At 38.7% G+C, this 13,881-nt stretch overlaps 1 protein-coding gene across 2 annotated transcripts in view; it reads left to right on the top strand.

Moving 5' to 3' along the window:
- The window catches only part of FILIP1 (filamin A interacting protein 1), a 169,728-nt gene extending 156,062 nt beyond the window's left edge, over positions 1-13,666 (top strand). The window contains exons 6-7 of one of the 2 annotated variants that reach the window (XM_012722642.1): positions 371-428; positions 12,866-13,666. In XM_012722642.1, coding sequence (XP_012578096.1) covers positions 371-428; positions 12,866-12,906 — 99 coding nt within the window. In that variant the 3' untranslated portion in view covers positions 12,907-13,666. Of the gene's footprint in view, positions 1-370; positions 1,156-12,865 lie in introns of those variants that run through there. The other variant, XM_004673634.2, reaches the window with a different exon arrangement.
- Positions 13,667-13,881: the final 215 nt, after the last annotated feature.

Below are 13,881 nucleotides of genomic sequence, written 5' to 3'. Positions count from 1 at the left end.
AAAGAAGAATTGCTCAACTAAAGAAAGTGGAGATAATTTGAGGGACAGTTGGAGTAAAGTTGTCCGAGTTTATGCCAGTGGACTGTAAGCTTTTCTTTGTAAAGCAAAAAGTGGTTTTCAGAAAGGGTAGTGGATACAGGCTAGGGACATGAGAGGAGGAGGAGGTTTGGTAAACACCTTGAGGAGAAGGTAAAGGGAGCAATCAGAATGAACCAGAGCCCCACTCCAGGTTTGTAACAACTTCATCTGGGAAAGGGGTAGGGTGTGGCGATTCCTGTGGGGCAGGAATATTGCTAAATGTTCCAATCAATAGCACCTCCAGGGGAAACTCACCAACCTCTCCCGTGTCTTTATATTTTCTTTCTTACAGTCAGGACAAGATGGGTCATCCCAGCGGCCTACACCCACCCGCATTCCCATGTCAAAAGGTATGAAAGCAGGAAAGCCAGTAGTGGCAGCCCCAGGAGCAGGAAATCTGACCAAATTCGAGCCTCGAGCTGAGACTCAGTCTATGAAAATAGAGCTGAAGAAATCTGCCGGCAGCGCTACCTCTCTTGGAGGGGGGAAGGGCTGAGGGCAGTGGCTAAGGGGGTATGTTGTGCAGATGCTACTGCTGCCATGAAAAACAACCTTTGTCTGTCTGTGCCAACTCTTCACATGTACTAACTTAAGTTTTAAATATCTTGTTTTTAAAATAATCAACTAATAGCCATGTGTCTTTCCTACTTCCTGGTATGTTTTGATGCTGGGGAAAGAACTAGCAAAACTACACTATCATGTGCTTTGCTGAGGACACATTGGCCTGAGACAGGGCCTGGTGTGAAATCCCACTTTTGCTTCTAGAAAATTGACCCATCTGTTAACCCATCTGAGAGCTTCAGTTTCATCATCAGTAAGGTATGTGGCTGGGTCACATCTGACCTAAAGCCAACTTCATGTTCTTTAACTATAGTTCAAATGTAAGTGGCCTCATTCCACAGTAACTGATTTTTCAAAAACCCGTCATGAAATAGGAAATAGTTTGACAGTTGTCATTTGCTTCTATCAAACCCAGATTTGCTGGAAAACAGTCCACCACAGGGAGGACCCCTAAAGTTTTGCAAAAAATATAAGCCTTTGAGATGATTTCAAGACATAATTTGAATGTGAAATAAAATGGAAATGAAATATGGAATCCAAAAAACAGAGTTTTACTTATTTGTGTGTGTGTGTATGCGCGTGCATCGTAGACATTGTGGCCATGTCCAAAACATTCCCAGCATGTCAGACAATAACTTTAGAACCATTAATCGTAGATACATGCTCTACTCAAGTGTGCAATTGACTTAAATTGTGCAGTTTGAGCAGAGATGCCAAATGGCCCTTTTTAGTGCAACAGAGGTTGTAATGGATAGAAAAAAGCAGAAAGTCAATTCTGCTATATTAATGCCAAAAACAAAAATGACCTCATGCATAGCTTTTTCAACTCTGAATATTTTCCTCAGTTAAGTGTGAACTTACAAGTAAAGAACCAGTTCATGGTTGTGATTGTGTGTGTGTGTGTGTGTGTGTGTACAAATGCATGATAGTGTGAATTGGAGTATTACTGCTGTTAGATTTACTTGTGTTTGTAACATTTTCATTAATTTTAAGCATGATTTAGTGAGCATGAGACAGAATGTGAATGCAAAATCCAGGTGTCTTTCTGAGAAGATTAACCATGTTAAAGTGCATATTGTGCTTTGTAGTAAAAATAAACACAAATGAGCTCAATGCTAATAACCAGCAGCTTAGCATACAAGGTCTCATGTAAGTAGTACCTTTGTCAAATTTTTGAGCTAATTAATGAACTTTGCAAAAACATGACTTCAAAGTTGGAGGTTATTTTTCCCTTTCTTAATTGGGAGATTTCCAAAACTATAGGATAGTGCCTGCTCTCATTATTTGAGAACAGGTAAATTTTCAAAAAATATATGTATTGTTAGTTTTTAGCCTATGGATCATCATGCTTCATGACAAAAATATTTACCTGTGAATTCTTTCCATATTGAATCTTCTCCCTCTTATAAAACTTGGACTTGAATTGTACCATCACGTAGATGCCACAGTATCTCTATCTACAAGTCATCATTTCTTAGCATATGTATTTTAAAATACTGAATAATACTAGACATGCTATAGTGGGACTTCAAGGTAGAAGGAGAGACTGAGAAAAAAGACTGTATGAAATGTAATTTTGAGTAGGCTTAAACAGGAGATCATGCCTTCTTGAATATTGAATCATATTTTTTTTAAGAGGGGATTTTCTCCCCTTTTATAATGTGGCCAGCCATTCCTTTCAAAAATGAGAACATTCTCTGTTTTTCAAATATCTCCTTGGCACTTAGGGTGTTTAGTGTGACTGTACCATTGCTTACTGCATTTGAACAAATGAGGGTGTGTACAGAACAAAACACTGTATTCCTTTTGCACGAGTCTTCGGTGACTTTATCATAATCTTTTGTCACTGCTGCTGTTTTCATTTCTACCTGCCCACATTACCCTGCGTGGTTCTGCCTGGAAGTCCATACCACACTGGGGAAGTGCTCCAAAGACTTAATAGTACATGTACAGGATGTTTATACATCTGGCTCTTGGAACAGAGCCACCTGCAAAGTACAACCGTTAAGAAAACTTGGCAAAGCTGCACATAATTCACTTTTCAGAAATGATAAAGAGCAACCGCCATGGCAGCTTTTCTTTGAAATTTTAGAACTAAGTCTACATTTATTGGATAGCTTTACTTTAAACCACATATTAGAAAGGAAATTCACTGGGGATGGGAGGTGGAGGATTAAATGCACTCCAAGTTCAGCTTCCATTTGTGAATATAATGTTTTTAAGATGCAATCTAATACACTTTTACAAGAGTGAATGGGATTAAAAGGTTAGTGTCTTTTCCCTATTCTGGAACTGTAAAATGTGGTAAAATAAAATAGGCCTCTTCACCAGGCCTGCTGAAGACCCACCCTAGAAATTCCTGGAGGAGGGTATGGGTGCCCTTTTCACAGATCTAAGCGGGACGGTGTCCCCTGGAGATATTCAGGGCAACTCTGCACAGCTACAGAGGAGGGGTGGTAGTCCCTCCTTGAGAATAATTTTCATGTGTTGCCTATATCAGCACACGATGGTGGCCATTTAGCACACTCAGTACCAGACATGTTCCTGCATGGGACTCAGCCCTACGGATATTTATCCTGTCTGGAAAATGACTTTCCTGCCCAGATCACCTGCTTAAATGGGATTATTCACTTTCTACTGGCATTTTTATTATATTTTCAGTGAGGAAAGATTGATGATGGGAATTGGGTTCTCTAGAGATTTTAGTGTACTCATTGAGAGTAAGATGTTACCAGATCTATTACTTGAATGTCTTCCCAAAAGGTAAAGAAATAACTTGGATTCATAGGGGGGGGGCATGAAGACTAGTCCAAGAATATAAGATGTGAAAAGACTTTCATTTCTCATTACCTCATATGTTCAAAAAATGGGGGTGAGCGTAGGGGGAGTGAGACTTCTCTGTTTGTGAAGCCATAGGATACTAGATAAGAAGAACATACTTTTGTGGGAGTCCATTTATGCACACACAGGGGAAGAGGTAACAATGAGAATGGCCCAGAGAGTGTTTCCCTCTAAATTAGGAAGGTATGTTTCCAGCATTTCCCGACAAGACTTAGGTTTTCCCTCTTCCCTCCTCGTCCAGAGTCTCATCACTCCTTACTTCCCCATCCTCTGCTCTTCCCTCTTTTTTCACCTGCTACCGATGCACAGGAAAGAAATATACTCTTGCTTCTGAGATGTTAGTGAAATTCTTCCTTCAACTCTGTAGTTCTTTGCAGCTACAGCCCTGTCTCCTCCCTGCCTAGCTAGTCACAGACAGAACACTAACCTTTCTGTCTCCATTTCCACACTACCCATTTATTCTTTAACTACCTTTTATTTTTTATAGAAGTCTAATACATAGTTAATATATCAGCCATTGCTGAAAGATGATGAACACAGCTCTTTTTTTTTTCCCCTTCAATTTTTAAACGATTAAAAGAGGTGAGGGGCAGTGAGAAGATTCACCAGAAACAGATTGGGGAGCAGAACAGGAAGATCACTGAGGGGAGCGGGGGGCATGACAGACAGGAGAGGTCTGCTGCATCATGTGGGTCACCTCTAGGTCGGGGATCGAACTCACCCTGAAGGAGCCATGGCTTGGCTTGGCTTTGCAGTGCAGTGCTCCAATCAGCTGTGCTACCAGGGAAAGTCTGAACATAGTTATTTCTTACTTTACTCCCCTTCTCCCTCAGTTTTACTCTCTGGAGAAAAAAAAATTCTAACTCTTACCTATTTCTTTGGGCATTTTCCTCCATATTTCTCAATAATATACTTGTACTCTGAGTTTACTTATCAGATTTAGATGTTATCTTTTGCCTTCCCATTATTTTTTGAAGCATGAGGATTTAGCCTTCAAGTGCCCCTTTCCTATTTCCCATTCCCCTTACATCGCAATTTTTATAACTCAGTATTGAGTATTCATAAGTTTAGATCTTTATATGTTTGTAGTGTAAATTTATATATTCTTCCCTACTGAGCCAGGCAGTATACAATGGTTGTGTTCCTCTCTTCCTCCCATCAAAAGAAAATTATTTTAATTTTTCATCTGCTTGGTTTTCTATGTATCTATCTTTATTTTTTCCAAATGCCCCAAATAGCTCTGCCAAACACCTATCAGTAATTTTTCCAAACACTTAAGCACATCAGTTTCCCATTTGACCCTGGAGGCCTGCCTATTTCAGCCCTCTGCTTCTCTGCTTAGACTGGCCAGGTTGTCCCTGGCTTCCTGCACAGCTGGTGCCTGGTGTTTTTTGCCTATGTTGAATCCTGTTTCCTGGATTTCTTCTATTTTTGCTTACTTGCCTATCTCTCTCTCCCCTCACCCCCAGTCTCCCCTTTATGTCTTGAAGTGCATCTCCCACTGGCTTCTACAAAGAACAGTTCTCCAGGAGCCTCCTTAAGACAGGCTGCCTGCATTCTGGGGCTAGATCAGGGAAGTTGACATGCAGAATATCTGTGTAATCTTGCACTGCTCTGCATTCAGGTTACTCTGTTCATTCTTGTGGTTAGGACCAGAACTCCTTAAATTAGATTCTTTGAAAGTCAATCTCTAGTCTCTGGAAAGGGTGGAATAGAGCGAGATTATGCTCTTCTCTGTCAGTAGCCAAGATAACTAATCTCCTTTGGTTTTCTTTTGACTTTCTGATTGCTCTGCTTTCACATCTCTTATTGGCTCCTTATTTTATGTATACATCCTAAAAGTTGTTGTTTCCTTGTCTCTATCAAAATCCATTTCCTAAACTACATGCCGGTTATTTTATGAACTCCCATGGCTTCAATTATCACTCACATGCCGCTGACTACCAAACATCTCTCTCCAACTATGTTTCCAATTTTACACTTCACATCTCTAACGCCACTTGTTTAATAGCCATTTTCAACACCGCCTTCACCCCTCTTCCAAGGTTTCTCCTCTTATTATCATCATGCATTGCTTAATAATGGGGATGCATTCTGAGAAATGTGTCATTAGATGATTTCATCCTTGTGAAAACATTGTAGAGTGTAGCAACACAACCCTAACTGCAACAGTCTACTACACACTCTACTGTATACCACTGTATACAGGGAAATATAAGCAGCCTGGCATTAACTGAAACATCTTTATGTTTCACAAGATTGTATTTTCCAGCCCAGTGGGGTTATCCTGACTCAGTTATCCAACTTCAAAACCTGGTAGCCATTTTAGGTTCTGCCTTCTCCCTCACCTGTGAGTAGACTCAGCAAGCCTCTCATGTTCTAACCCCAACACCTCTTGCAACTGAACACGTCTCCATTTCCCTGCCACTACCTAAGTTGATGTTTGAGTTACTTCTCATCTGGATGACTCTGGTACTTTAATTGGCCTCATACTCTCCTAACTGATTTCATAATCTCCAGACTCAAAACTCTGATTCATTTTTTTAAATTCTCTTTTCTAATATGTGAGGGGTCATCTCACTGTATTTGAAAATTCTCCAGTATTCCTCATTACCTCCAGAAGGTAACCCAACTGCTTGGTGTGGCACACACACAGGCTCTTTATCACTGGGTCTCCACTGCCCGCCCCTTCTCCTAAGCTTGCTCCTCTTTCCTGTTTCTGGGCTCCAGGCCACCAGGCCCACAGGATGACTCCAGAGCAGGCATGCCCTCTTGCTGCTCTTGCTCGACTTGCTCCTGCTCCTGGATTGTCATTTCCCCTAGTGCTTGCATTCTTTTCTGTTCAAAACCTCTTTTAAAAACATGCTCCCTTGGGCCCTCCCTGCTGGCGCAAAGGGTTAGGATGCAGCACTGCAAGGGAGCCGCAGCCGCTTCAGTGCTAATTCAATCCAACTTGGAGGTGACCCCACATGGCGGCAGACCTCTCCTGTCTTGCCTGCTGCTCCCCTTAGCAGTGTGTTTCAGTCAACTTGCCTGTTCTGCTCCCCACTCTGTCTCTGGTGAATCCTCTCAACGTCCCTGCACTTCTGGCCTGTACCCCAGTTCTGTATACATAAATTAATAAATCTTTAAAAAATTGCATCCTTTAGGACTATAGAACGTTATTTCAGAACCTAATCTGGCGTTTAGTAAAACCCTGCTGTAAAAAAAATCCCCAAACTTGGAACTTTCTGTAGAGAGAGAAAACCAGCAGCTGAAGGATGCCTGGGAGCTAGAAAATAAAGAGGTTTTATTTCTTCCCTTTGTCTGCAGTGTAAACCTGTGAGAACAGTGGAGGTAAAGGAGTGGTGGAATTAGAGGACACCCAGGGCTGTCATTCTATTCCCTCCAAAGGCATCATGGCAGTTGTGGATGCGTAACAGTCAGGATTCCTGGACTGGAGAGTTCTAGCCATCACATGCACGGAGAACAAAGGGGCCTGAGAGCTTTCCATGAAGCATAAACATGCTTGAATGAATCCTAAATGGTTTGCCCCTCCGTCCCTCCCCCCACCCCCCAAGAGCATGAAGGACACTGTAGGCAAGAGAAAGTTTTAGATGATTTGTCAGTCATTTCAGGCTCATTACTAAAATAAGATAGGCTCTCATTTCAAAGGACCAAACCACACCATAAGCAAGGTTTAGGTTTAAGATAGATATCAAGGGAAACATACAGGGGAAGTAGGTTGCTGAAAAATAGATTATATATCTGAGCCAGGACTGAAAATCAAGAGACCACAGTAAAGCTGTGTAACCTTTGGCACCTCACCTTACCTTGGCTTATGGTTTAGTATTTACCCATAATCTTTTATGATTCTTTGTCATTAGAGGCATATTGTGGTACATTTCACTATAATTTAGCAAGCAATTTAAGAGTCCCTGCCATAATGCTTTTCCTAAGAATTAATGATTGGTTAATTGCTTATCAGGTTTTGACAGCTTTACTTTTACTAATGTTTATGTGGATGTGATGGATAGAACTGAAAGTCAAAGACTATTTAAAGCTGAACTAGGTTTTGGAGGCCAAGAAAATAAATTCTTTATTATTAGAGTTCAAAAACAAAAACTAAAGTAAAAGAAAAACCCTGAGGCTTAGAGTTGTCTAACCATCTATTCATGATGAAGTCATGTCTTCAGTTCCACCCAGCACATTTTGTTGACTCTTTCTTAGGATAAAACTGCTTCAAGTGAGCAAAGTATACATTCACACAAACACTAAAATGTCCATACTCACTGGGTCAAATAACATTACCAAAGAATTTGAGATACTGAGATATCTACATAGAAACTCTAAGTGTAAAGATTTTCCTAACAGTGTTGTTGTGATTCAATATTCACAAGTTTAATAATCTAAAAAACTCAATGTCCTTCTTAATATTCACACAGTGTTACTTCTGTGGAATTAAATCAACCTAGACATTTAGCATCTGTGTCCAACAAGACAGCACCTGAGCATGCTTGTCTCCAAGACTTACAATGTTTTCTACCACTTAGTTTTTCTTTATAATTAATGTTATATGTTAGAGAACTATTTTTAATTTGCTTGTGTCAGGGAAAAAATGAAGAGATAGCTTTCCTGAAAAAGAAGTTACTACGCCTAACTATGATTATTAAACATGCTTTTAAGCCAGAGGAGGAAAGAGGATGATTTAGGTTGATGATGGAGTGAAAAATGTTTTGGAAGGAAGCAAATAAACTAGTAGGATGTAGAAAAAGCCCAAGGGAGTTTATATCCTCTTGTTCAAAAATTTCCTGAAACAAATGACAGAACCGATTAGCGGAAGTATTTTTAATTAACAGAGCTGAATCCAAAGAAGAAATACAAGTCCAAATTAACAGAGGAAGTTTATAGAACTTCCTATTTAAAACAGCTGTTTTATCAGAACTGAGATAACTTATGAATATATGGACAGAACTGAACCATACAGCAGTTTACAAAAATGAGGACCTTAAAGGTAAATAATGCCTAGGCTTTCCTTCTACTGAAAGGTGTGTAGAATGCAGGGCATTTTTTGCAGGTAGATAAATCACCTTGCAGGTCTAAGTTCAAAGCTAGGTAGTGGAGAGGAAGAATGGTATCCTTAGTTGGTGGCTTCTCCTCCAGGCAGCACCCCTGAGAAAGTGGGGGACCCTTGAGCATGGGAAACAGGCCATTAGTCAACCAAACTGATGCCAAATCCAAGAAAAAAATGTTTTCTGTCACTTGGCTTGCAGTTTTCTGTGGATGAAGCAGCTCTCCGAAGCTAGTACAAAACACTACTTAGAAGAGCTTTTGCTATGTTTCATCCTTTAATATGTAAACTTAGAGGCTACCTAACAGTAACCTGTTCCCATTAACTAGAGTATATTTTTAAAATGCAATGCTAACGTGTTTCTTTGCAGAATTTGGCAGAGCATAGACAAATGCATTGCCTGAGAGGAAGGCACTGACTTTCCAGGGAGTACATCTTTCCTTCTCCACAGCCAAGGAGTTCTCCTGGGAGGAATCAAAAGTCCAAATTTTGGCCATGTGGCCCATTTTAGCACTCACAAGATACTCTCCCCCCAATTTCTCTCCACATCCTGTCTCATGTACAAAGTTTAAGATCTCAAATCATTTGACTAGCCAGTTGTTTTGAGATACCACCCAAGAAGAATGAATAGATTAGAAATCAAGTGTACTGAGGAATTGATAACTTGCTGAGCTAACTTTTTCTGGAAGGTATCTAATAGCTAGTATAACAGAAGAATGAGTTCATGGGCCACATCATTTCACAACTGTATCATAATAGCAAGTAATGTGTTTAAAGTCTTAACTGAAATGTCTTAAGGAAACATATCGAGGAAAATATCCATAAATGCATTTTGGCAAAACTCTCATGCCAAAATATATAAAAATCCAATGTCTCCATGTTTGTATGTAGATTTACTAAGACTTGAGGCTTTTTCTTCTTCTAATTAGAAAAAAAGAAATTATGTTAATAAAACTATACATCAGAAAACCCCAAAATTAAGTGTTTCATTATTTTGAGTTTACCGATAGAGGAGATAATTTTAACAAGGACCTTTGGCTCCAATCTGCCTATGAAATAAATGCTCTCCAAATTACCAATGTAAAATGGTATCTGTAAAAAGAGAAAAATTATTGCTGAATTGCACCTGAAATCCCTTGATAGTGCCCCCATACGACCTGTATTTGTGTCTCATTCTGGCATGAAGAGAGCCTAGGAGATGAAATAAAACTTGCTCACTGACTTTATTAAAATCAATAATGGTGCACGGTATTAAATTATAAAAAGATAAGAGGAGACTTAGGAACTCTGTCTTTCAAAAAATAAAAAGCATAATGTTTTATGCTTAATGTTAATCCCCAAAGCATTAATTTGTTTTCCCTGGTAATCAAGGACTCCATATGCATCAATTTTGTAGTCAAAATTTAAAAACTTAAGACATTTTCTGTTTATCAGTATTTTCTGTATTGGTGGAATGTTTCTATCAGTATGTAGATTCGGAGAAAATATAGCTGTTAAGGGGAAGGCTGTCCTAAAGGAACTCTGCAGTCTTATGGACTCCACCCGTTACTCTAGCTTTCTGGACCCTACACACTACTCCAGTGATTGGAAACTACAACTTCCAGCAGTACCAGGGAGAGAACTGCGAGGACCCAAGGGTGGATGTAGCAGGAATGAATTCTGGGACATTTTGGGGGGGATAAACAGGGCGCAATTGCATCCTCGCTTGCTCTGGCTCTCTCTTTCCTTGGGAAACAGCTCTCCGGACTGCATGACTTGGTGTGTTCAGTCAGCCTAGCCTTAAGGTATTCCACTTACTTTGTATCCCGCTCTCTTTCCCTGGGTTGTTTCCTATTCCTTTCCCCTTTTGTAAATAAACCCGTTATTGACCCTTTTGTGTGTCCCTGCAGTGTAACTGAATTGTGAGCACACGGGTGAGGCCAGCCCAGTCTACTCTGGGCTACCCTTACATAGCTAGTAAGCAAATAGATAATAGTGCACCTATCATATAAGCCTGTCTCATTAGCTCTAGAAACAAATTGAAATATGACTCTTTGTACATAAAACAAAATAGCTTGAGCTTTATTGTATTCTCTGAAATAAAGAGTGGTACACAGTTATTAAATACCTCTTCTTTAAAGTAGAATTTACATAAAGTCAATTTGACAAATATTTTTGAGACATTATTTTTAATAACATGGTCTGATTAATAACATTAGTTTATACGACATGCTTGGATTAACAGTTTGCTTATTTAATTAAGTATAGTAATAAAATATAATGGTCCAAACAAGACAATGTTTCTAGACCTAAGCTATCTAATTCCACCATCTGTGGTCCCCTAATCTAACGCCCTCATTTTGTATAGAGAAAAAGACACAACGTTCTGAATTACAGCTACAATAAGAACAATTATGGATCTCACTCTTTCAAATCTATGTTTTCTATGCTTTCTTAATGTATAAAAATGGGAAAGATACTTTTGTTAGGGAAATTTGAGACCTAGGTCTCTTTAAAATTGTCTGCAGAAATTTCAAAAAAAGAAAATTGGAAAATAGTATCTTAATCCTATATTCTGAATTTTTAATTACATTACATTTTATATAATTTCAGTTTTTGCCTGAATATTTTTACGTATTTTGGGGCATTGAAAAAGATTTGAAGCCAGGATAATTTTCCGAAGGAAGATGAGATAATGATTTTTAAGGGTTTTGGTTTAGTGAGAGATCACTAGGTTTTAGAAGCTTTAAAAAGCCATCATAGATAAATATAATTAAGTATATAAAAACATTTACTGTTTTATTTTGCTTACATATTTATCACAAATTCAATTCTAAAGGTTGGGGAAACAATGGAAATATCTCCACCTAGTGGTCAGAATCGAGTTAATGGAATCATTTTAAGAACATATTGATGAGGATCTTCTAAGAAACTCACTTAAGCAATAAACCTAGACTTATATTAAAGGAATGGAAAAATAGTACGCAAGCCATTGGAAAATTTAAAAAGGCAAAAACCTTTAAGCTTAGATCAGGATCATCCACTCTACATCATTAGCAAGAACCTGTGGGTCTATGAGAGCATGTGCTTTAATTCATATTTATTTATATAGATGTCAAATATCTAAATAAAATGTGAATAGTATTCAGAATTAAAGGGGCAAAAGTTCTCACACGATTTATAAATGCTGACATTAGTTTCTGCACTTAAAGCATTATCATATATTAACAGGGAGGTAACAATTTTTTTAGGTGGGGAAACTATTTGAGGCTTAGGCTATTTCTTTTCTCCACTCGATATAATCTCAGCAGTGGCAGGGTTCTGCCACTACCTCCCAATGTGGCCCCATGCCTAACACAGAGATGGACACATAATAGGGCCCCAATAGTCTTTAAATGTTATGATAAAAAAGAAATTGATGATACATATTCAAGAAGGCATAAAATTTATATATAGCTAAAATCAAATAAATATAAGTATTACACATTACAAAGTGTCTGGTAGTGTTTCCATTACTATCAATTTTTCATTTATTTTTATGGAAATGACTTTAGATTTAAAATGCTTACACAGAATTATGCAAAAGCAAGAAAGAATCTAGAGGCAAAAGTCCTTTATGTTTAATGACTTGTTAGGAATAGATAATATTTTTATATTAAAATTCAAATCTACATATGGAAAAAAATAAAGTAAATGTATGCGAATATTGGTCAGACCAGAAGCAGTATGGCTGGGAAAATAGTTATTTCTAGTTTTTCATGGTATGGCTTATATATGTAATTATTCTTCAGATCCTCTTCCTTGGGTAAAATCAAAATTGATCTACCATTGTTAGGCTATTCGACATGGTTTCTTTCTTTCTTTCTTTTTTAAAGATTTATTTATTTATGCATACAGAGCTGGGGTACAGGCCAGAGGTGCGGGGGGTGGGGTGTGTGTGAGAGGATTCACCAGAGACAGAGTGGGGAGCAGAACAGGCATGATGAGGTACACCACTGAGGGAAGCAGCGGGTGGGTCATAGAGGTCTGTGCCATGTGGATCACCTCCAGGTGGGGATTGAACTCATGCTGAAGTGCTTTAGCTTCTTAGTGTTATGCTTTAATCTGCTGTGCCACCAGGGAGGGCCTTCCACATGGTTTCTAAAGGACCGAAAATATTGGCAGTAAGCACATATGCCAATATAAGAAGTTACCTAAGAACAGCAAAGACTGCAGAAGCTATTGGGCTCATGTGCTGTTTTGTCTGCCATTTAACATCTCTGTTCTTTCAGTGAAATGATGTGCTATTGATCCCCAGAAACTGCTGACTTGAGTTTCAGTTTAATTGAAAATGTCGTATCTTTCTTCTCTTTATAGAAAGCATCATCATTCACCAGTTACGTATGAACTCCAGATGAAATGGTAAAGCAAGCACATACTGGCTGTGTGTACGTCCTCTGAATCTCTGTTGAATGGATAGTATTTCTGCAGCCCTCGGTCAGCACTAAAGTCCTCCGTGCCACCCACTGCTTACTACTGGAAATACTTTGCTACTTCCAGTGATTTTTTTGGGGGGGCAGGGAATGTAATGTAATAGATGAAAATGGTGTTGATTATATGAATATTGATAGCAAAAACAATTCATTCAATCTTGGTGTCAAAAGGAATTTCTCTTCCTTTTGCAATGCTTTCAGGTCCGTGGGCACATGCTATGTAATTTATTTTTATAATACACTTTGCAACGTGATTTTTTTTCCCAAAGTGTTTCTTTTTTCATTGTCTATGGCACATATATCTATAGGCTCTACAGTTCGTTCTTTAAAATATGGGTATTGATAACCTATAATTATTCTCTTGTATCAGTTTGTTACTTCTGAAAAGAAAGTATAACCCTCTTATATATCCTGCTCTAACTAGGAGCTTAATTTTAAATATTTAATGACAGTTCTGTGCTCAAATGCCTGTATGAACTGATTTTTATACTGAATTTAAAATTAAGGATTATAGAAATATCTTTTACTGTTTAATTATAGTTGTTTGCATTAGTTTCTTATATCTACAGGACTGTTATAACAAGATGTTTCTCACAATCTAAACAAATGAGAGCCTGAAAATAAAAATGCTACGTGCTGTTAGCATCTTATTAAAAAATAGTAAGATAAAGACTCTCCCTGGTGGTGCAATGAGTTAAAGCACCACACAATGAAGCTCTCCCAAGCCACTGCAGCATTTCCATCCTGGCCAGGGAGCTGACCCACATGGCAAGGCAGACCTCTCCTGACCCACCCGCTGCTTCCCTCAGCAATGTATTTCAGTCCATTTGCCTGTTCTGCTCTCACTCTGTCTCTGGTGAAGCCTCTCACCAACCTCACCTCTGGCCTGTACCTGAGTTC

Source organism: Condylura cristata, unplaced genomic scaffold (assembly GCF_000260355.1).
Source record: "Condylura cristata isolate star-nosed mole 26May11 unplaced genomic scaffold, ConCri1.0 scaffold00001, whole genome shotgun sequence".
In the NCBI taxonomy this organism is placed as follows: domain Eukaryota; kingdom Metazoa; phylum Chordata; class Mammalia; order Eulipotyphla; family Talpidae; genus Condylura; species Condylura cristata.
This window is presented reverse-complemented; position numbering and strand designations above follow the sequence as displayed.